General features: G+C 34.1%; 1 protein-coding gene across 2 annotated transcripts in view; it reads left to right on the top strand.

Annotated features, from left to right (window-relative positions):
• The window catches only part of MAP4K3 (mitogen-activated protein kinase kinase kinase kinase 3), a 194259-nt gene that overhangs the window by 148080 nt on the left and 20624 nt on the right, over positions 1 to 25555 (top strand). For both annotated transcript variants that reach the window (XM_060117942.1, XM_060117941.1), the window contains 9 exons: positions 5276 to 5334; positions 11008 to 11046; positions 11290 to 11343; positions 14121 to 14163; positions 15368 to 15527; positions 16625 to 16737; positions 19745 to 19786; positions 22336 to 22420; positions 23835 to 23914. In XM_060117942.1, coding sequence (XP_059973925.1) covers positions 5276 to 5334; positions 11008 to 11046; positions 11290 to 11343; positions 14121 to 14163; positions 15368 to 15527; positions 16625 to 16737; positions 19745 to 19786; positions 22336 to 22420; positions 23835 to 23914 — 675 coding nt within the window. The remainder of the gene's footprint in view (positions 1 to 5275; positions 5335 to 11007; positions 11047 to 11289; positions 11344 to 14120; positions 14164 to 15367; positions 15528 to 16624; positions 16738 to 19744; positions 19787 to 22335; positions 22421 to 23834; positions 23915 to 25555) is intronic.

Here is a 25555-nt window from a genome sequence, read left to right as displayed (position 1 = left end):
CAATGCACAAGGGTTCCAATTTCTCCACATCCTCTTTGATGCTTGTTATTTTCTGGTGTGTGCGTATGTGTATATTATTGAAGTATAGTTGATTTACAGTATTCCATTAGTTTCAAATGTATAGCATAGTGATTCAGGTTTTTTTTTTAAGATTATGTTCCATTATAGGTTATTATAAGATATTGGGTATAATTCCCTGTGCTATATAGCAAATCCTTTTTGCTTATCTATTTTATGTGCAGTAGTTTGTATCTGTTAATCCCATACTCCTAACTTTTCTCTCCCCCTTCCCTCTCCCTTTTGGTAAGCATAAGTTTATTTTCTGTGTTTGTGAGTCTGTTTCTGTTTTATAAATAGATTCATTTGTATTATTTTTTAGATTCTACATATAAGTGATGTCATATGATATTTGTCTTTGTCTGATTTATATCACTAAGCATAATATTCTCTAGGCCCATCCACACTGCCGGAAATGGCAATGTTACATTCTTTTTATGGTTGAGTAATATTCCACTGTATGTATATACCACATCTTCTGTTGATGGGCACCTGAGTTGCTTCCATGTCTTGGCTATTGTAAATAGTGCTTCTATGAACATTGAAGTGCATGTGTCTTTTCAAATTAGTGTTTCTGTTTTTTGATGTGAAGTGTCCATAATTATTTCAGTCTCCTACTTTCATAGTTCTAAAACCTTAGCACTGTGAACAGGATTTCAACTCTTAAATACTTACTGCTGGCCACTAGAAACCTGATGGACCCAAAATGTCTGGCTGTCATCTTAGTAGACAATTGGCACCAAGATGACAGCCCTAAATCTTTTGGGACCAAAAAGAAACATTTACCCCTTAAAGACCTTGCTGCCTAAAACTTCCATGTCATCAATGCTTTCTGATTGTTTTAAGTGCCAAGGGTATTCATCTTATGATTTTTGTAAATGAATTTAGAATCATTACTATAGTAAATGGTTTTTTTAAAATCAGGCAATCATAATATATGAAACCAGAGTAACAGAGCTTGAATTTTAACATTGTTAGTGAGTAGAAAGGTCTTTAAATTTTGAAAGATGCCTGAGTTAAAAAAGCAAAGAAAAAACTCAGCAAAATTCCATAATAATAAGAGTTTTGCCCATAACCATAAGAATGGATATAGCCAATCTAGAAGATGCTGTCTTTACGTTAAAAGGTATTACACATCTGTTCAGCTGCTGCTAATTTTTTCTAATTTTCCTAGTTCTACTAGGCATTTTGGCCCATATACCAGTGAAGAATATATTGAAAGGTAAGAACAGTTGACCCTTAAACAACAAGGGGATTAGGGACACCAGCAGTTGAAAATCCGAGTATAACTTTATAGTTGGCCTTCCTGTGACTGCATCTTTGGATTCAACCAACAGCAGATCACGTGATATTGTAGTATGTATTTATTGAAAAAAATCAGCATATAAGTGGATTCATACAGTTTAAACCCATGTTGTTCCAGGGTCAACTGTATATGTAAGACACTATGTTAATTGCTGTGGAGAAACATAAGTAGTAACATAATCATTGCTCTGAAGAAACTTATAGTATACCTGAAAAAGTAAGAATAAAATATTTAGGTTATAATTAAAAACATGTCCAAAAGATATACCCAATTTATCATTATCAGTACCCATAACAGAAGTACTACAAGATTACCCCTGAATTAGGTCAGAATTGAATAAAGTCTATAAATAAAGTTAAATTTATTCTGGAAAAGAAACATCAACTTTGTTAATTTTAAATCTGTTAAACTATTACTTACTATAAAATTTATGTTGTATGGTCACTTTTCTTACGTATTATATATGAAGCAATTTCTAGGGAAAACTCACTTCATAATTGCACAACTGCAAGACATTTTCTAGAGTATCAAAACCAACATGCTTCAACTGTACTTCAGTAAAATTAAAAAAGAAAAAAAAAACTAACCTGCTGATACTCATTTCCAACCTTGCTATACAAAAGTTATGTTTATTCACTTTGAGTCCCCTTAAGTCTTCTGCTTTTATTAGTCAGAACACTGCTTGTTCAGTTAGTGTTCTGACCCTACTTGCTTTTCTTTTTAAGAAATAAGAATTATCGAGGGTTTAGTTCCTTTTTACTTCTGTAAATTATCTACCACATTAAAAGGTGTCTCCTAACACCTTACTCGTGTGCCATATTTTCTCATTTTTTTGATGAGAAAAAAAAATTCTGCTATTCTCTTTTTTCTTGGTTAAAACATATTGTTAAAGTATTTTTTCTTTTGTGTTTTTGTAGCCAACTGTAACAATTCTTTTGACTTCCTGCTGTTTTCTCATCAGGTATAGATAGACTTTGTAATCTCCAGATGGGTTTTAAAAAAAAACAATAATAAGATTTTCTTGGTCATGTATTTTCCTTTTCCAGTGTTCCATGCCACATCCTCTGTTCTTTTTCAGCTCTTGCTGGGACCATGTCTTCTTAGAGGCTCTATCCGAGTTCAGAAGTACTCCTCTATTCATTAAAACACTGAAGTTAGGACTTTCTGACCCCAAAAGATATTTTAATTGGGCTTAGGTTGACCATCTTAAATTTTTTGCTGAGTGTTCAGTTTGAATCTATACTGGGCTACTGCATGTTTTCATCCATGTTGTTACTGCTTTGACTTTGTGTAGTTAAACACTGTCATTCATTAATAAGTTGATGCCTGATTTATGCTACGAAATTTTTTATGTCTATCCTGGCATGTTCAAATGTATTCTTATTTAGCTTATAAAGAATGGCCATGTTTTACCATCATTTTATAGGGTTCTTTTGAGTGCTTTTCCAAGCATAACTTTGGTAGCATTTTTCTGTTACAGAATAGCTTCCAAGTCCCTTTGGAAAGCATTTTAGATCAGTCTTTCTTAGACTACCCTAAAGATACGTAAATGACTACTAACTTTGCCCAAGTTTCCCTTTTCTTCCTTTGCTTTTTATTTATTCTCATTTTTCTTGTCTGATTTGCTGTCTGAATTCCTGCCATATAATAAGTGCTTAGTAAATAATAGTTGAATTAAATGAGATTAACTACTTATTAGAAGGACTTAGTGCAATCCTTTTCCTTGATGACATGCCTAGCACATGGGTTTTCTGTTGTTTTTTTTCCCAGTGGATGCTGAAACATAACTTGATTTACGGAGAAGGAATTAATAAAGAATGAAACCCTTTCAATTTTAGCTTTCCTGATAGGGCTTAACACATGCCACATTTAATCATCAGACCTGGATCTGTCAGCAACTTCTCCCCATCCTGAATGTTATTCTGTATGTGAACTTACAGTCCATTTTCTATTAAAATATTTCATTAGTTATTTCAGATTCTTCTCTTACCTTCCTAAATATATCAGTTGATTTTTTTTTAATTATTATCATCAACCTGGTAATTGTCATGTAGCAGATGAGCTCGCTATTCTTAGGACATATCTATATTTATATAACACAAGCCATGGCCACTCTGCACAAATTACGCTTTTGAAAGCTGTCATTTGATTAAAGGCTTAAGAGATTATATTGGCTAAAGAGGTTGCTGGTCCGGTAGAAGGGCCCAGTTATGCGTAGCTGAAGAAAATGAAGTTGAGTTCAGAAAGGTATTCGTTGAGATTAGTACTTTTCTTTACTAAATACCAAAGCTTAAAGTCTCCTATATAAAGTCATGACCACTTAAATACTGCAGCATAATAATTGTGTGGCAGTCTTACGATAATAGCAATTTCATCCTATTAAGATATATCATTACAAATTAAAGAGGACAGGTGTCCTTTTTCATTATAATATTATGTGATACCAGTGTGACAGTTCACTAATCTTTTTTGTTTATGATGTGTTATCTCTTCTGTCACTGGTAAGAACATATATTATTATGCATGGAAGAACACAATTATTGAAGAAGACAAATTTGAGCCTTGTCTAAACCAGGCTTTTGGCTTTTAACTTTTCACTTAAATGTGATGTATTGCTTAGAAGTCTCATATTTCTAGGCTTGGTATTTGTGTGATCTATAATTATCTATGTGTATCTTAATGAGGCTGAAGTGTTAGTTATCTGTTTACAGTAAAATAAACAAATGGCATTTGAACACGCATTTTTTTAGGGCCTAATTAGTGTGTGCCAGGAATGATGCTAGACCCTAGGCTGTAGGGAAAAAAAGATGGATTTAACAATTTTCCTTTGTTTGAGGAGCTTATAGCCTGGTTACTATTTTTATAAACTTGTAAATAAGTTAATTAAAAGTGTAAATGCTAGAGGAGAACTATGTGTTAAATGCCATGGAGTCGCTAAGGTTACACCTATCTTCCTGGACAGTCTTGGAAGGCTGCTCCAAGAAGGTAACTTTTGCATTAAGTCCTCATTGTGCATCTGGCAGTATCTTGTAAAACTAGATAGCGCTTTAAGTACACTATATTCTAATGAAAGTAAAATTCATTTAAAATGTTAAATATTCCCCCTTAATCATTAAAACAGTGCTTGAAACACAGTGGGAGAAAAGGAAACTGTACTTTCCGTGGTTGTTGGAAATCATTTTTTTTCCTCAAGGCATTTGAGTCGAGCACATAGATTGTTAGTTCCTTTAAATTTCAGTTCTTAACTCTACAACCTGCAGCATTCAGTGGAAATGTTTAAATAGTTGAAGAACTGCCTTAATAATATTCGTTTGAAGTTTTGCTACTTTACTCTTTAAAAAAATATTAAAAGTCCTTAAATTTAGTTTCTAATCTTGTGCAATTTCACATATATAATTTACTTTAAAAGACCACCTTCTTTTTAACCTTTAAAAAATTATTACCTGCATGAAGCAGTAGTAGAAATATGTGAATGTGTATATATACATAATTATTGCAGATTTTATATACAAAGTCAAACCAAGAATTTTTGTTGCTTGTTCTCTTCTGTAATCATTTTTGCTTCATTATAGCTTGAGCATAAATACCTTATTTCAGCTTTTTTCATTCCAAAAACTGATTTTTACAAATGTTAATTACAGTAGCAATAACCATAAATGAAACTTGCCTATAGTGTTCAAACAAGTTCCCAGGAAAATTTTGGTACCTTAAATAATAAAATATATAAATTAGGACTACAAACTTCTGAAATCTTTTATTGTTGGAAGTCCTACCTTGCTTTCTTTTTAAGAACATATAGCAATACAGATTTATTTGAAGTCTGGGGTTTCTCTTTTAAAAACAATATGCGTTAGTGTATAATGATTTGTGATACACTACTATTTTGCTGAATATTTTATTCTGTACTATTAGGATCTACAACTAGAATATGGACAAGGACACCAAAGTAGTTACTTTTTAGGTGCAAACAAGTAAGTAAAATTCTTTTAAAATTAAATTTAAATCTAAGAATTCTTAAATTGCCTTAAAATATGTTATATATTAATTGTATTTTAAATATTTACAGTAGTAAATTGTACTAGTCTGGTAAATATATTTTATAATATGCTTTTAACTTTTCTTTATTACTACCTTGCTAATCATCTACTCAATAATTGTCATAATGGGGAGAGTCACCTTAAATTTTTTGTATCAAGCTACTTTGTAGACCTTACCTGTTAGAGAAAGTAAGTACATTCCAACTAAAGATGAATATATGTTTCAGCAATTTATTTCTTTTATTTGCAAAGTTGACCTGTTTATTACTTACAAAACTTGCTTTGGTACATCTCTCAGATGTGTTGGCCTATGAAAACAGATGGAAATATTCACACTCTTTAAAAATCTTTGTCTTAACTTTTTAGCTGTTAAGAGTCTTTTAAAAAGCAGATAGCCGTTAGCTGTTAAAATATGTCTAAAGTTTTAAAAATTATTTATTTTATGCAAGAAATAAATCCAACGGTTGTTTAAGGTCTGCAGTATACCAGGCACTGTCTAGGTGGTGCAGCACGGTGGTGAAAAGGCAGCTTACAGGTGTAACAATTTAAGATGTTCGTAGGCCTGAATTAGCAAGATATGGGGACAGGACTCTGCTCTTCCCCGTAGAGTCTCATTTCCTGAGTTCATGGATAAACTATCATTATAAAAGCTAATTTATAGGGAAATATTTAAATTGCCAAAATCTCCCAGCTATGTAGATATTATTTCAATAATCAGAACTACTTAAAATTTCCAAATATAATTTCAGTGACATTAGAGGGTTGAGACATATTATATACCCATATTTTAGTTAAAATATGTTAAGTTAATATGTTAAGCAGGTGACTAAAAGACAAGCAACTCAGATTTAGAAATAACGCAAAATCATGTTTCTTTTTTTATAGACTAAATGTTTAAATACTCTTTTCTTAACCCAGAAACGGCTTTGAATGACAAGCTAGAGAAATGCATTAGTTTTGATTTTGCTGAACTTCAGTTAAATAACATGAAGTTTTTGTTTTTGTTTTAAACCTTATGTTTCCTAAAATGGAAAATAAGTCTAAAATTTCCCTGGTTGAAAAATGAAATTTTATCAAAATAGTAACATTTGCTGTTTATAGTTTGTCTTGATTTGTTGATGGGCAACAAAGGAAAGTTTGTCTTATAATGGGTTAGCAAATAAATTCTGACGTGTTTTTGTGTTATTTTGTCTAAGTTTCAGGTCACTAGTTTTAAGGATCTTGTTAGCAAATTTTGATGTATTTTAAGAGATTGTATAATTTCGAAAAATATTTCATTTACTTTGGTTTATTTTAAATATATTTTTGTATTATATACTTGCAAAAATACCCCAAAAATGGCCTATCATTAAATGCTTTTCTAGATTCCTTAGTTCCCATTGTCTGATTTTTTGATTGTTAGACATTTTCATATTATATAGTTACTTTGGCTAGGTAAATGTTAATAATTTCCCCAACCTTCATTTTTTGATTAATTGGATCCCTGCTTAAGGAACTTTATTCTATATAACGAATCACTGGCAAGGTAGGTTGCCCCAAAGTTTGCCCTTTGGCTGTGTTTCATGTACAGGTATATACATACATGTGACATGAGCATGGATGTAGCACTTCTCTTACTGTACTGCTATGTCTGCTTTATTCTTGTGACTAGGCAGTGTTTTAAAACTCACAGGATTTCCTGCTTTCTCCATAGGTGATCAGGCAGACAGATTTCCATTTATGGGTTTCTGCCTATTCCAGACCATGCAGGAACTAAGTTTGTTTGTTTTTTTAACAGAATGCATATGTGTTTTGACTTATTGGGTTGTTTTCTTTTGAATTGTTATCATCGGGGTCAACTTTCCTGACTATTTAAACCAACAAAATACTATTTTTAAAAGAAAACTCTAAATTATTTCTGATTTTGTTTTTAATGTAGAGCAAAAGTTCTAAAAATAAATTCTCTTCTAAAGACTTAAATAATAGTGAAAAGAAATTCCTGACATAATTAAGTATAGTGGTAGTAAATGCCAGATCCAGAGTCAGAACTGTCTCTTGCTATAAACTGTGTAACTTGGAGAAATTTACCTCAATTTTCTCTAATAAATGGGGATTATAATAGTACCTGCCTCATAGTATGCTAAGGGTGAAATGGAATAATCATTGTAAGGCATTTAGCACATTTAGGGTTTAATACACATTAGTTGCCCTTATTTGTAGTGTTTACTCAGTAAATGTTGATTGTAAGAGCAAGTGAATATGAGAGAATAAAATTGCTTTTTGGTTTTAAAGAAATAGGGAAGTTTTTTGGTTTGTTCTCACATATAATCAGGGCAGTACTTACGGACTGTTTTGAGTCAGTTAGGCAATTTTGAATGGTTCTAGTAACCAGCAGCTAATTCAAATATGCCAAATACTTTGGTGGTGGTTTTTGACTTCTCTCCCTATCAGTTTCTTCACTTTATCAGTTAAATCTATGATCTATGTTTGCATGTTTTTCCATTTTTAACCTCTTCATCCAAATTTTCTGGTCATTTTCAGTTGACTTAGTAGTTCGATATGAGGGCATCATTTTTGTTGTTTTATTCATTACTTTCTCAGAATTCCATAATAGAGGAATCCAAGTAGACCAGTGAATAGTGACATTATTTATTATGTCACATCCAGTATTGGTGATTAAATCAGTATCACATTTTTCTCCAATGCTCTCAAGATACGGTATAAATGAACCTTTACGCAAATTAGCCATATTTCATTTTCTCTTTTATAAAGGCTGAAAAGCAAATCATATTTTCTACTTTTCATTAAGACTTCATAAATTCTGTAACTTTACTAACAAAATATCTTAACACATAGTAGGAAATTTACAAGTAAATGAATTAAAAAATATACATATGAGTCCCTAGCCTTAGGATATCTGCTTTTTCATGTTCTCTTATTCTTACAGAACCTATACTCCCAGGAAGATAATGTTTTAAAAAGTGGAATGCCATATAAGTCCAATTAAATATGGTAAACTGAAAATAAGCTACATTTAAATTCCCCTCTTAATTATTTTCAAATACTAATATTCTCTACTGGAAAAAGAAATGGCTCAAAAAATATTGTCACATGCTTAAGAAAAAGTTTGTTTTCACATCTTCTAAGATGATGTGAAAGCCCACTGTACAGTTCAGAGATACTATGTTTAATTTGGTAAAATAATTTAAAGCAGTGCTTCCGAAATTTTTAGTCTCAGGATCCCTTTACGGTCTTACAAATTATTAAGGATTCCAATGAGCTTTTGTTTAGATCACTTATAAATATCAATATTTATAGTACTGGAAATTTAAACTGAAAACTTTTCAAAATATTTATGTACTTCAAATAGTAATATACTCATTCCATGTTATCATAAAAAAAATTTTGTGTGTATTAAAAAGTTCCTCATCTTTAAGAACCAATTCAGGGACTTCCCTGGTGATCCAGTGGTTAAGACTTCACCTTCCAATGCAGGGGGTGTGGGTTCGATCCCTGGTCAGGAGCTAGGATCTCACATGCCTCGTGGCCAAAAAACCAAAACATGAAACAGAAGCAGTATTGTAACAAATTCAATGAAGACATTAAAAATGGTCCACATCAAAAAAAGTCTTTAAAAAAAAAAGAACCAATTCAAATGCCACCTCTTAATGGTACCCTCTTTGCAACACCACTTTGTTCGTCTCATGAGACTTAGAAGCAGCTTTATGTATGTCAGTATAATACAGCAAACGTTTTGTTGAGGGTCACAAATAACATTTTTTATGAAGAATAGCTGTTTTTTTCCTGAAACAAAATAATATTAGTAAGAAAGGTGGCATTGTTTTATATTCTTTGCAGATCTCCTTAACGTCTGGCTTAATAGAAGACAGCTGGATTCTCATATCTGTTACTAATCTATTATGATATCATACATCTCATAGTCTCCAGAAAACTCCAGAGTTTCATTCTCAACGAAAGAGTAAGAGTGAAAAAAGAAAGAAAAAGAGTGAATAAGAGTAAAAAAAAAAAAAAAGAAAAAGTGCTTTAGATTATGAAAATAGTTTTTTACCTTGCAGACCTCTTACAGGAGCCTAAAGGACCCCCAGGATCCCCAGACTGTGCTTTGAGAATCACTGGTTTAGAGAAATGTTGCTTAGTTGATAATAATAAAGAAAACACTAATTGAGTACTTACTGTGCTCTGAAATACTATTCAAAGAATTAATTAATTGTATCTGCAGATAAACATTTTGACATAGGTACTATTGTAATTCCCATTTTGCTTAGGAAGATAAGAGTAACTTATCGAAGGCCACATAGCTTACAGTGGCAGAGGCAGGATTCAGATTCAGGCTGTCTTTGCTTCACAACCTGTCATCATTTTGCTATACTGCCTCTAGGTAGAAGTCCTGTCTTCGAGCTAGTCCTTGAAGAGCTTTGTGAATAGGTAATACATTTGACTGAAGTACCTTAATTTTTTTATCTGCAAAATAGGATTTGCAATTAGTTTATGGTTTTCCTATGTCGTTTACAACTCCAGATTTAAAAGTTTGTCACTTTTTAATACTTAAATTGTTATTAAACTATCCTAACTAAAACATTTTATGGCTAAAATCTATTCTATTAATTGTTTATACCAGCTAACCATACCTTTCAGTTTCTCTGGTTTTATGCTTTGATAATTCTGAGGGCAGTTTTTCCACTATATATAGGAAAGGGAAATGATTAGAAGGTACTACCTTACAACTTTTGAGGAGAGTAAATTTTCTGCTGAATCACTTTTACCACAGTAATCTGTCAGTAACCGTATTTCTATCTCGTTAGCTTTAAGAAGGCTATTGAGTTTCTAATGCTTGAAGAGTATAGTATAGGAGGTATGTTGCATGAACTTTCAGTGAAAAGAAGTAAGGGAACTTCAGGAATGCCGTGAGTTCTCTCTTACATTCCTGAATATCATAGTTTTATAAATTGCTCCTAATGATAAAATCCTCGCACCTGGTCTGATACAGGCTTAGTCTCCCAAAAGTGTAAATGTGTTTGCCAGTACACCACTGGAGAACAGATACTTCAGGTAAGTGAGTGTCTTCTGTGAAAGCAAAGTGCTACTACATTCATGTATTCACATCACATGCATGCATGCTTTTGCAGAGATCCAACACGTTGAGTTTCATTTTGTAGGATTGCCTGAGAGCATGATGTTTTTTTAAACTGTGTCACCTTTCTTACATTAAGAAAAAGAAAATATAATTTCAGGCGTCAGGTAAAATATTCCAGGTAAAATTTAAATCCTGGAAACCCCTGACTGTGACCCTGCAATTATTGTTTTGTCAGTCCCAATTGTGACATTTCATGGTGGGTTGTCCTTTGTCTGAATTGGTATTTTTCAATAAACACTTGGATTTATTTTGTTCATTTAAAATACATGTATAAAGACATTAGCAACAGAAAATAGATACCTCATTAAATATAACCTGATGTTTTATGGTATAGTGATGATCGTTACAGCAAGTTTTTAGTGAATAGTAAAAAAGTGTTTTAAATTTATAGATAAGGTTAAAGTGATGAAAAATTGTACTTAATATTTCTTTGCTTTATTCACATTATTTTTAATTTTTATTTTTCTCCTAAGGAGTCTTCTGAAGTCTGTTGAAGAAGAATTACATCAGCGGTAACTTTAATTTTTAATTAAGCTTAAAACACTTCGTTACAGATGAGTAAAGTCTCTTTGCCCCCTTCTCTATCATGTAGCCTAAGATTGTGTTGTTGTTGTTTTAATATCCTGAATCCTGTAAAGACATAGAAATAAAATTCTGTCCTACAGTAGCCCTTCCTGCATTTTCTAAAATTTCTTCTTAAGCTGTTTTGGTAAAGTCCATTTGGTAACAGTGGAATTATCCTTCTTTATCCTTAGAGGGCATGTGGCACATTTAGAAGATGATGAAGGGGATGATGATGAATCCAAACAGTAAGTTCTGTTTCCATTTTTAGTAAAAGAAAAAGTGTCATTTGACCTGACTTAGTAAATCTGGCAGCTTAATATTGAAGTAATTTTAATATCATTAATAATATAGTACCATGGGTTGTACCACGGTTTCTTTCCTTTTCTCTGTTCTAATTGTATTAGTCAGTTCAGGCATCCTTAACAAAATACCATAGACTGGTATTTATTTCTCATGGTTCTGGAGGCTGGGCTGCTGGATAGTTTAGTTCCTGGTGAGAGCTCTCTTCCAGGCTTGCAGGCAGCTGCCTTCTCAGTATGTCTTCAGATGGACTTTCCTCAATGTATACATGCAGAGAGAGAAATCTCTCTCCCTCTTTTTATAAGGACACCAGTCCTATCTGATTAGGACCTCATTCTTATGAACTCAGTTAACCTTAATTACCTCCCAAAAGCACTGTCTCCAAATACAATCACATTTCACTGTAAGCAGTCAGAAAGAACCAAGCCTCTCCTTCAGCACTTTGCTTAGAAATCTCCTCAGCTAACTATCCGGTTTCATCCCTTGCAGGTTTTCCTTCCACAAAACACTAGAACATGAACGCAATTCATCTGAATTCTCTGCCACTTTATAACAATGATTACCTTTCCTCCAGTTTCCAATAACTCATTCATCATTTCCATCTTGAGACCTCACCAGAATGGCCTTTAATATCCATTAAAGGACATTGTGTTAATGACTATTTGTGTATTCTCTAAGAAGATGGAAGCTTTCTCACCGGCTCTCCTCTTTTCTCATTGACCTCTTGATCTTAACGTCTATGCTTCTAGCATGTACCCCCAAACTCTTCCAGCCTTTACCTATTACCCAGTTCCATAACTGCTTCCACATTTTTATGTATTTATTACAGTAGCACCCCACTTTTTAGTACCAAAATATGTCTTAGCTCAGGCTGCCATAACAAAATATCATGGACCGAGTGGCTTGAACAACAGAGATTTGTCACAGTTCTGGAGGCTGGGATGTCCAAGATAAGGTGACCGCAGATTTAGTTCCCGGTGAGGGCCCTCGTCCTGGCTTGTAGACAACTGCCTTCTTGCTGTGTCTTCACATGGCCTTTTCTCAATCTGTGCACAGAGAGACAGAGAGAGATTGAGATCGAGATCTCTTCCTCTTCTTATAAAGCCACCAATCCTCTTGGATTAGCTCCCCACCCATATGATCTCATTTAACCTCAGTTACCTCCTAGAAGCCCTGTGTCCAAATACAAGCACATTGGAGGTTAGAGTTTCAACCTACAAATTTTGAGTGGTCACAATTCAGTCCATAGCACGAGTTGATAAAAAAAGAACTTTGAAAAAAATTTACAAAGACAGTAAACATATCCTGTAGTTTAATGTTATAAATTAGTCAGTAATTGCTGTAATTATTACTACAGCTACAAAGAGTCTTACTCTATGGGGAGGGGGAAGGGTAAGCTGTGACAAAGCGAAAGAGAGGCATGGATATATATACACTACCAAACGTAAGGTAGATAGCTAGTGGGAAGCAGCTGCATAGCACAGGGAGATCAGCTCGGTGCTTTGTGACCGCCTGGAGGGGTGGGATAGGGAGGGTGGGAGGGAGACGCAAGAGGGAGGGGATATGGGAACATATGTATATGTATAACTGATTCATTTTGTTATATAACACACCATTGTTAAGCAATTATACTCCAATAAAGATGTAAAAAAAAAAAGAGTCTTACTATATGGTTGATTAAATTTCATCTGATATGTTTCAAATAAATAATTTAGATACAAATGTATTTTTGAGGGGAGAATATTTTCACTTACGTAATTATTAATATTTAGTCCTTTTAGTTTTGGGGGTTTTGTTGCTTGTTTTTGGTTTGTTTTTAAAGAAAGATGCAGTTTCATGGTAGAGTGACAAAAACACCTGAGAAGCAGCTGGGGCATTGATTTTCCTTTCTACCTCACCACTCTATGACCTTGAATCAGGTCACTTAACCTCTCTGGGCCTCAGTCTCCTCATCTGAGAGTATATGCTCCATAATCTTTTAATTTTTAGTACTTCTAAAACTCCAGTTCTGAGTTGTAATGAATCTTAGCTTCAACCAAATAAATTCTGCCAGTAATTTCATAGAGTATGTATATAGCTTTTGATGAGCTTCATCAGAGATATTCCATATCTAACAGTAGTAAATATGAAACTTACATTGTAATATATTTTTATATCATTTTATGATTTTTCCTTAAACCAACTGTTGCTTGTGTTTTTATATTAACTAGCTTTCAATTGATATAAATTGGAATTATGGCTATCTTTTCCAGTTTTAATTACTAAAATAATATTTGAAAACAAGAAAGCATATCTAGGGCTTCCCTGGTGGCGCAATGGTTGAGAGTCTGCCTGCCAATGCAGGGGACTATGGGTTCGTGCCCCGGTCCAGGAAGATCCCACATGCCGCGGAGCGGCTGGGCCCGTGAGCCATGGCCGCTGATCCTGCGCGTCCGGAGCCTGTGCTCCGCAACAGGAGAGGCCACAACAGTGAGAGGCCCGCGTACCCCAAAAAAAAAAAAAAAAAGAAAGAAAGCATATCTACTCGGTAACTTTTGAATAATACTTCATTTAGCATAACTTGAACATTTCACAAAGTATTTTGAAAAACGCTCATAACCTTAGAAAAAGAAACTTGTTTATACAAAATTTTCTTCCATATCTTTAAAAAAATAATCATATTTTAGTAATGATTTGTTTGTAAAATGACGAGTTCTGATTCTAAGCGTTTATGATTTTATAGTTCAACCATGAAAGCAAAAGTTCCACCTCCTTTGCCACCAAAGGTAAGCAAATTTGTTTCTCAGTTTGAATTGTGTATGTGTGTCTGCCACTTTAATACTGTATTAATACTTACTCTGTGGCTTATTTTCACTTCGGATCCACAAAGAAAAGTCATGAAGAAGTTACTAACCATGATATAAGTAGACAATTGTGATTGTTTTTGTCTTTTTTTAATCATCCAACTTGTCATTTGGTGTTTATTCTAAATAATAAGTTCCAGAAATTTGTACATGAAAATGATTAAATTAATGGATTAGTATTTCACTTGGGTTAGAAAACTCATACTTTTAATAAGATTTTTTTCCTCAAAATCTGTAATCTACTAGTAACTGATTAAGTTCATATGCATAGCAAATTCTAATTATAAAATGAACTGTTTATAAAATGAGTTGTAAGGTTTGAAATCAATTATAAATTGATTTATAAATGAGAATTGGAGTCTGACCAGTCTAGATATCCAGTGTATTACTATATTTTGTTTTTATTTTACTTTTAAGAAAATCACGATTCACCCAGGTAAATAGGACTGTTCTTGCTTGTTCAGTTTTACATTAGCAGAAATATAGAGATGTGAGTTTCAAAGAGACAAGTGCTGAGCAGTCTTCCTAATAAGGGACATATTATAAGAATTTATAAATTCTCCAAACCTTCAGCTGACTGGAGGTTTTTCCATTGTCTGCACAGTTTCCCAGGTATCCCATATTTTTGAGTTAGTATTCTCTCATTTGATAAAATTTTAATTGGCATCTTCTTCTGCCCCCAGTCTGAAAGATTAAGCATTAACGTAAAAGATAATGAGTCACCTTAAAGAGACAGTTTAGATTGGCCTTGTAAGGAGCTGAACTTTGATTAGCCTGAATGCTTAAAATAAAAGGAGACTCATTTAAATTGGGCATCATAAAGACCAGAATATTTTTATTTGGCAAGTCTAAGTGGGTAGGCTTGTGAGGAATTAATAGAAACAGGTCTTTTTTTTTCCTGAGAAAATATTTTAGGTGTACATTTTTAGGATATATATTAAGATTACCTGAATCAGATAGTTGAATTAACCCAATAAGAGTTGAAACTCAACTAGTAAACACAGTTTGAAAGCCTCTGATATATAATAATATTTACTTCAGGGCAGATATTCAGTATTTTTCATGTTTAATGAAACAAAAATAATTTCATGTTTAATCATTGGTCTCCTTTTCTGTATTATTTCAGCCGAAGTCCATATTCATACCACAGGAAACTCATTCTACTGAGGATGAAAATCAAGGAACAATCAAGAGATGTCCCACGTCAGAGAGCCCAGCAAAGCCCTCCCAAGTTCCACCTAGGCCACCACCTCCCAGGTTACCTCCACAGAAGCCTGTTGCTTTAGGTAATGGGGGAAGGGAAGGTGAAATAAGAATGTTGCCAGGTTTTCATAATGTGTGAAAAAAATGGAGGGACTCCTTTTAAGAGATTATTTGAAATTCCTTTGGGGAAGGGAGAAGGAAGGCAATGGCTCTAGAGATGTTTTCTGCTTTTTGCCTCATAGTTTGAAGTGTTTTTATGACAGGATTACCTATGACCCAGTCTGGGATATTTTGCCTCTTCTTTCTCATTTCATGTCTAGCCTTCCCTCTTTTGGAGAATCGTTTGCACCCAATTTGTTATTTATCTAGAGTGTGGCAACAAAAGAAATTAAACTCTGAACAAACAAGGAAAATGTGTTTGGTCCTAGGCTACTTCTGTTTTAGAAAAAGAAGAGGATACCTTGTCTGACTCCTTTATTTTGTTTCATTTAATCATTTTTAGAAAAATGATTGTCAGTATTTGCTAGGTATTTGCCTCCAAAGTAATACTAGAAGGTACTGTTTTAATACTTTAAAGTGTCTTGTGTGTTATGCAGAAGAAGCAATTAAAAAAAGAGCAACTAATGTTTCTTGGATAACAGACTATAAATTGCCCATTTCCTGAAAGTAGTTATGTATTCAATATTTCTTTTCTTTTTAACACAAATATATGTACTTAGATACAGCCTGAATTTTGTTTTTTTTTTTTTTTTTCTTTTTTGCGGTATGCGGGCCTCTCACTGTTGTGGCCTCTCCCGCTGCGGAGCACAGGCTCCGGACGCGCAGGCTCAGCGGCCATGGCTCACGGGCCCAGCCGCTCCGCGGCACATGGGATCCTCCCAGATCGGGGCACGAACCCGTATCCCCTGCATCGGCAGGCGGACTCTCAACCACTGCGCCACCAGGGAGGCCCCCAGCCTGAATTTTAATTTGCCTATGTGAAAGAAATAGAGATAAAAGTAGAAGAACATATATATAAAAGACTTCTTACAGTAGTAAATATTTTGGTAGGGTAATCCCAAATGAAGGCTGAAATTGTCTCAGAGATAATATTTTTTGTTTCCTACTTGATAATTTTCTGAATGAAAATTTTCATAAAAATTAATCCTTTTCTAATATATTTACATGTATCTTACTGAAGGAAATGGAGTGAGCTCCTTCCAGTTAAATGGTGAACGAGATGGTTCATTATATCAACAACAGAATGACCACAGAGGCACAAACCTTGCGAGGAAAGAAAAGAAAGATGTACCAGTAGGTATTTATATTCATAAGCTCTACTTATATTTGTTTCCTTTTTCACTATTAAATTAGTTTTGCAGTTATAGTTGATGGAACTCTAGCAATTATATATTTTAAATTTGTATGTTTATATTTTAGTATATGAATTATAATAATTGTTTAAATCTTGAAAAAATGACTTCGCTGTGGTAAACATGAATGAAAGCTTTCGACTGTTCAAATTATTTAGGCCAATTTGTTATATTGCGTATTATAAAATGTGACCTCTGCATACAGCTAACACTTAGTATTCTTGTGATTGTTGAGAAAATATTATTCTCATTGATTAGAATGATTCTTATACATTGCTTTTACAGTCTAATGAACTTACTGAAGGAAGGACATGGACAGATAAGGAAAGCCATAGCTTCTACCTCAGGACAAATTTCTGTTACATAATTTGTGATATTACTACTCTTACTCAAAGCAAATAGCTAACAAGGAAGAAAAATTAAGATTATTTTCTAGTAGATATAAGATATCAGTTTAGGAAAGGTGAAGTTAGTCTTACCAGCTATTCCTGTTACAAATGTTAGATAAAACACTATGACATAACTACTAAAACATAAATAGAATTTATCAGGGAGCTTAAAAATTTTTAACATTTGTAAAGAATTTACTCTTAATCATCAGGTGACATCTGTCCATCATCATAGAACTTAAAACAACAAAAAAATCCTTAAAATTCCCAATTCAGCGGTTGCCAACAAGATCACAAGACAGTATTTTGGGGGAAGTTTTTGTGTATAATAGCATTTGTTATTTTTCTAGAAATTTACAGGACATATGGTTATGTGCATACAGCTATACTTTGTGTACTAAGCACATTGCTAGAGGCTTTTGTTCTGTATCTGTTCAACTGTTTCATAAGATTTCGCTATAGATATGACATACCATTTTTTAAAATTCAGTTAAAGCATTTAACTGGGGTTATGCATTGTAATTTGTGAAACTTAGGACATTTTTTACAAAAGTGAAATGTCCTGTAGGAATAATAGGATTCATGAAGTCTGTCCAACTGAGTAGTGCCTTTTTGCTTTCATCAGTTTAAATTTTAGCAGCCCTGCTAATGTAGTAGTATAAAAATGCAGCCTAATGATTTTGCAACACAGTATAATAACCTTTGAGAGATGAATACATTTTTTAATTTATGCACTTTTAATTCACTTTTCCTATTACCTTATTTTATCAGGATAAGGAACTAGTAATTAAACTAACAGTCTCAATAATTCTGAAAGAAATATGTCATGACTGTATCAGGATAAACAGTATCCCTGGTATATTGAAACATGATTACAGTTTGTGCAGCTTCTTGAAATTATTTACAGCCAGTTCTGTCAGTACTTAAGTTAAAATGACAGTTACAACATTCAGAGCTCCCTAATTAAAAATGATGTTTTGCTAAAATAGATGATATGTGATAAAAAAATAAGTACATAAATCATTTGCAAAATGGAAAAAATTATCAGAAATTGATGGCAGTATTAGGCTGTACATCCTCATAAACATATCTACAAAGTAAAATTTCATAGTCTTAATTTTAGAAATGTCTAAAAGTTACTCATGTAAGTAGTACTACACAGAATATTTCATTTGTATCATGTATATGAAATCAATTAACAGTAGCTTTTTAATTTTGGTCTCATTTAAACAATTCTGATTTATATTAGATTGAGAAAAAATTATAATGTCATTCCTTAAAACGCTGTTAAGATTAACCTCAAAAGGAACCTAGACTTTCATTAAATTTATGTTTAAATTATAATCTCTCCCAAGGAGATTCCTTCTCCACGGATAAATCATATACCCCAGGAATGTAGCCCCTTGGAGAAATTTCTGGTACTGTTGAGAATATTGTAATAGATGAGCCATGTGCTATTTTTCCTCTCTTTAAATTATCAGTATACTGTGACCAATGATTCATGCATTTGAGTCCATCAAAATTTAAAACTTCACTTGACAAAACACTCTGTAAACAAGGTTAACATAATGTGCAGACTAGGAGAAAACATTTGTAATATATATATAACAGATAAAGTATTTAAGTCTAGATATATAAGGAGCTTCAACAAATAAGAAAAAGGTAACTCAGTTTAAAAAAAAAGGGGGGGAGCCGGGGGGGAGAATTCACAGGAGAGGAAAAACTTTTTTTTAATAAGATTCTCAACCTTCCTAGCAATCAGAGGCATGCAAGTTAATGAGAAACACAGGAGAAGACATTTTTTACTCCTGAAAAAACTGTTAATCAGTTTGAGAACGTTAAGTGCCTGTGAGACCATAAGGAACCAGGACTCTCGTACATTGCTGGTGGGAGCGATATGAAGTGGGCACTTGGAAAGGCAGTTTGGCAGTCAGTATCCACTAAAATATAAAGGTACAGACCCCATATTCCAGAAGTTTCACTTCTCACAACATATCCTTAAAAACCATTCACACATGTAGTAAGGTATGTGCAAGGGTGATCATTTCCACATTGTTGTTATGGTAAAAATTTGAAAATAATTTTAAATATCCAATAACAATTAGGGAATTGCTAAATAAAGTATGTTATATTCATACTGTACTGCAGTTAAAGCAAATGAGTCAATGTACTTATGCTGTCCAAGACCCAATGTTAAGGCAAAGAACAAGTTGATAAACAGTAAATAACTGTTTATGTTCTAAAACACAAAAACAGTATTTCTGTGGGGACATGTATATAAATATGTGCAAAAAGGTCTGGAAGGATACACAAATACATGAGCACATATAATTGCCTAGAGAAAAGTTTGGAAGGATGTACAATAAACCATTTGTGGGGGGGAAGGTACTAGGAATAAGTGGAGTGTGAAAGGATTATAGGGGACTTCAGTATTATCTATAATGTTTTGTTTGACAAAGAGAATGTATTCATGTATTTTATTCTGATACATGTGTTTGAAATACAGTACTGATATACCAAACAACAAGAAGTATAATCATGCATGTGTTCTTTTTCTAGAAGCCTACTAGTAATGGCCTACCCCCAACACCTAAGGTGCACGTAAGTATAAATACCAAATAGGTTAAGTTTTCAAACTAAATACAATGACAAATAATTGCTTGAATGTGTACCTTTGGTTGGATTTTTTTGCCTGTTTGAAACAATCCATCATTATTGAAAAAAATCTAAAAGATTGCTAATTTACATATTAATTGATTATATCTGAAAAGTAACTTTTCAAAAGAAAATTACGATAAATTATACATTTTAAAGCTGCTTTATTCAAAAATTATTAATATTTTCTTTGCACATATTTTTGAAGGAATGTGAAAAATGCACAGTTATCAAAAACAGAATTTTAGAACTAGAGGGAACATTGAAGGAGCATCTGGCCCAAAGTCTATTTTTTGCCCATGAATAAAACTGAGACCCAAAGATCTTAGTCACCAAGATCACAAAACAGCACCCAACTCTAACCAGACCTAGAACTAGAACGTAAATGTCCTATGTTATAGTCCTTGTAGGTTTTTTATATCTATATGTACCATGCTGTCCTTTTTAGGATTAAAATGATATTAACTCAATGTAATTTTAGGTTAGTATGGATAGAACTCCATTTTCGCTGATACAAATCTCTAATCTAAAACCTTATGTAGGGCCTCCCTGGTGGCGCAAGTGGTTGAGAGTCCGCCTGCCGATGCGGGGGATGCGGGTTCGTGCCCCGGTCTGGGAGGATCCCATATGCCGCGGAGCGGCTGGGCCCGTGAGCCATGGCCGCTGAGCCTGCGCGTCCGGAGCCTGCGCGTCCGGAGCCTGTGCTCCGCAACGGGGGAGGCCACAACAGTGAGAGGCCCGCATGCCGCAAAAAAAAAAAAAAAAAAAAAAAAAAACCTTATGTAATACTAGTTTAGACAATGTCCATAATTTTTCTGGTTTTTAACCTCCCAACTCTACTATTTAGCCTTTTTACTTTTTAACTCTACTTTTTAATTAGTATAAAGATCTAAATAATCATACCTCATTTTACAAAAAGAAGTTTTGAGTGTAAAGGGCTCCTGAGTCTAGAGATTTATGTATACAATAGGGATGAGATTTCCTGTTGGGCTACAAGATGAAATTTCTTGATCAGGTATACAGTTGACAGGGAAGAGCTGATAACTATGGACCAACTATACAAATTAGCTTTAGGTTGGGACTGGTTTGATTGTTTTGTACCTCATTTTGTCATTTGGATTTTTTAGGGGTTTAACAATACCTTAATATGTGAATTTTGGTACCTATCTTAAAGGATAATTGTAAGGGTTAGTTAAGTGATATAATTTCTGCCCTACACCATAAAAACATTTTTTATTGGGCTCCTACCACCTGGTGGTATTGCCAGGCTATTATTCTTTTTTGGGAACTAAAATCTTAAAAATACTGGTTGGGGGGCTTACCTGGTGGTGCAGTGGTTGAAAATCTGCCTGCTAACGCAGGGGACACGGGTTCGAGCCCTGGTCTGGGAGGATCCCACATGCCGCGGAGCAACTAGGCCTATGAGCCACAACTACTGAGCCTGCGCGTCGGGAGCCTGTGCTCCGCAACTAGAGGCTGTGATAGTGAGAGACCCGCGCACCATGATGAAGAGTGGCCCCCACTTGCCACAACTAGAGAAGGCCTTCGCACAGAAACAAAGACCCAACACAGCAAAAATAAATTAATTAATTAATAAACTTCTACCCCCAACATCTTCAAAAAAAAAAAAACTGGTTGGTAGGTTTCTGTGAGTAAAAAGGAAATCTTAAGATTTAATATTTTGATTTTTTTGTGTTAATATTTTTAATCCACTGTAGTCAACAGTAATCGCTCACAGTATTATCTCCCTGTTGGTAAAGAAAACATTCCTGCTGTAAAATGATGCACAGTGCTGTCCTTACCACATATTTCTGTATTCTTTTTCCCGCCAAGTTTTTGTTAGTAAAAGTAATTAATTGGGTAAGCTTTCTTGTATTTATTTATTCTAACCAGAACAATAATTTCAAAACTAACATCTTATTCTTTGAAGATCAAAAAATGTTCAAATGAGTGATATTATTTTTCACTATAAGATATTTATTATCTGAAAGGTTTGTCAATAAGCTTGATAAATAAATATTAACATCAAAAAATAAAGCTTTTTGTTGAATCCTTCCATGGAAAATAATCAGATTGCTCAACTTTTTTTAAAAGTACATCTCTATGTTTTGAGATTAAAGTCCGTATATGAATTTCAAATCAACCATACCTTTTCCACTTTGTAATATTAAATTCAGTGCTTAGTGCTATTTTTAGGCTCATGAAACCAAGTAAGCAAATTTTCACCTTTGTAGAGATTATGATTTCCTTCTTACCAGAGAATATTGTATTACTCTTAATGTGGGACATGTAAGTAATTCTTCTGTAAGCAATTATTGTGCAGAATTAGTTGCTATTACTGCTTTGTTTATTTGAGAAGATAGGAAGAATAAAATGACTCTTCTAAGTAAAATCTTATATCATCTGACAGTTGTGCCTGAAACCTCTGTGATACCACTGTAAGGCAAATGACTAGGACTCGTTAGATTTATTTGGTTATTTTTTGTTTTTTCCAGATGGGTGCATGTTTTTCAAAGGTTTTTAATGGATGTCCCTTGAAAATTCACTGTGCAACATCATGGATAAATCCAGACACAAGAGGTAGTACTATATATTTTTATCTGTTATCTTTCTGATTGTTTAGTGTTTTCATGAGACCAGGAAAGCACTCAGTTTTAATCACTTTCTGCATACCTTTCCGAAAAAAATAATTTACAATTTAAAAAGAAACGTTTTTAAGGTAAATATGTTTCTCTATGTTATTAGCAGTGTTTGAGGTGACACATGGTATTAAAATTTCACTGTGTAGTCACCATATCGATACACTGAAACCATATACTCTGTGCCATGTCTGTATAAAGATACACGTAGAGATACGTACAAACGTATGGTCTCTCCTTCTCTCTCTCTCTCTCTCTCACTCACACACACACACACACACACACACACACACAGAGGTATTCTTACTAAATCTTTCAAAAATCCAAGCTGTAGGTACTTATATTTCACAGGTGAAGAAAATGACACTCAGAGAGGTTCATTGTTTCACAGCCAATCGGTAGTAGAGCTGCAGTTTGATCCCAATTCAGTCCTGTCTGACCACAAAGCTTATGCCTTTAATCTCCCAGTACTAATCCTAAATACTGGGCAGTATAGGAATGTTCTTGGCATTCTAAGTTGTTCTCAGGATACTTCAGTTTAGCCTGGAGAAGTTCTTCACCTGCTTTTTTATATTATCATAAAAACTGATCAAACAGAACCATGGCCAAACTTCTGATATCTTCTAGAAGATATTGAGTACCCTAGCAAGCATCCAAGTTTTAGTTAACTTTTTAAATAGGCTGTAGTCAGATCTTGGTTTTTTTGATGTTATGTTTATAATAATAGCCCATCTGCAAAAATACTTTGAGTCTGTATCAGCTGTTCTTGATTTGCATTCTGTATGTCAGTTGCACATGTTCCTCTCCAAGAGGGAATTTAGAAAATTTGCTGCAGATTCTCTACCAGTCCTTAGCACCCTCTGATGAGTGAGGAGTCCTAGCATGACATTCTTCAAAACCTCTTTTCATAAAATTTTCTTCACTGCTTTGAGGCTAATATTTGCATATAACTCAATTCCTTGAGCTAGAGTTTCTAACTACTTATTTGCATTAAAATAAAAAATACTACTTACAGACCACAGTAATTCTTTTTTCATATGTTAATACATATATACTTAATTTATATCAATTCTTTTAAAGAGTATTTTATATATCAAAATCAGTGGATTGGGCTTCCCTGGTGGCGCAGTGGTAGAGAGTCTGCCTGCCGATGTAGGGGACGTGGGTTCGTGCCCCGGTCCGGGAAGATCCCGCATGCTGCGGAGTGGCTGGGCCCGTGAGCCATGGCCACTGAGCCTGCTCGTCCGGAGCCTGTGCTCCACAACGGGAGAGGCCACAACAGTGAGAGGCCTGCGTACCGCAAAAAAAAAAAAAAAAAAAAAAAAAAAATCAGTGGATTACTTTTGTCATTTCAGATCAGTACTTGATATTTGGTGCTGAAGAAGGGATTTATACCTTGAATCTCAATGAACTTCATGAAACATCAATGGAACAGGTATGTTATTTTGTATTTTTCCTTTCTTAAAAAAATTCTTAGGTTATTGTACACAGACACTAAACGAGAAATGTTTCAGTGCTATGATTTGTTGCCTCTTTTGTTCATAAAACCTTCCTAGAGCATATTCTATTTACCAGGTGCTAAAGACACCCTCACAAGATTAGTCCTCACCTTTAAGTAGCTCATGATCTAATAGATGAAACAAACATGTAAACCAATAACTGCAACACACTTCGAGTTAGATGTCACAGTAGGAGTGAGTACAAAGTATAAGCCACAGAGGTGGGTATCACTAGCACCTCCTGTGGGGAGATGAGAAGGAGAGAGACATTTAAGATGGACCATAAATGATGATGAGTAGAAGGTTAGAGGATAAACATGAAAGAGCATGGCAAGCATGGGGAACTGTGAGTGGATAATTCGATTGGAGTATAGAATGAGTGTAGAACAGTAACAATAAATGAAGGTGGATGGGTAGGCAGGTGCCAAACCCCAGAGCTTTGTGTAACATGCTGATGATCAGATCTGTGTTTTAGAAATACCTGTTTGCATTGTGGTGAGAGATGAGACTAGAGATTATGGTTAAAGGGTAAAGAAGTGTTTAGTCAGAGCAGAAGTGGAGAGGACAGAGGGGGGAAAATGGGGTTTGGAATTGTATGGGGACGTGTTTGATTGTCACAATGACTTAGAGGCAGCTTTTGGCATTTAGTACCCAGAGACCAGAACTGCTAAACAACCTACCCACAAAAATGATGATAATGATGATGGTATTAATAGCTAATACCTGTATAAATCTTATTACGTGCCAGGTACTGTTTTTAAACGCTATTAATCTTCACAGTGACTCTTAGAAGTAGATACCATTATTATTCTCATTTCAGATAAGAAATCTGAGGCTCAGAAAGTAGCTTTTCAGAGATCCCACAGCTGTTAAGTGGCTGAACTGGGATATGGACCCAGGCAAGCTGGCTCCAGAGTCCATGTCCTTAAATACTTCACCATACTGCCTCTCCCACTTGTATCACTTCTATAGAGAAACACTGGACTTAGAGAATTAAAGAGCTAGAATTGGCCAAACTGAATGACCAGTTCAACAAGGAGGTTAAGAAGTCTAGGTTGACTTCAGTTTTCCAACTCGAGTGACTGGATGAGTGACAGTACCACTTGGCAGGGTGTGGTATACAGAAGGAGAGGTCAGTTTGAAGGGAATAATGATGCATTCAGTTTGGTCATGTTGAGTTTTGGGTGCCTGTGAGATGTACGACTAATTCTCCATTATTAATATAAATCGATTACAAATAAAATAGAAAAATCCATAAGTAATGATAATTTCCTCAAAACCAAACATTTCCATCTTTTCTCATCACAACATTTTTTAAATCAGATTTCCTAACAAGATCCTTAACTGATATACTTACTCTAAATCTTAATCTGGAAGGAGGTATACAGTGAAGTGGCTGAAAAACACATATGAACTAGGGAAAAAAGAAAAAGATCTTGTTATTTATAATAATTAGTAAATAACAGTCAAAAGTGGTAAATTTTTTTGGATATAATAAGATATCTAAAAATCATAGTACTGGTAACAATATTAATTGTAAGGAACAAGACCACTGTCATGCTTACATGGGGTAAGCA

The sequence above is a fragment of the Mesoplodon densirostris genome, chromosome 14 (genome assembly GCF_025265405.1).
Source record: "Mesoplodon densirostris isolate mMesDen1 chromosome 14, mMesDen1 primary haplotype, whole genome shotgun sequence".
Lineage (NCBI taxonomy): Eukaryota > Metazoa > Chordata > Mammalia > Artiodactyla > Ziphiidae > Mesoplodon > Mesoplodon densirostris.
This window is presented reverse-complemented; position numbering and strand designations above follow the sequence as displayed.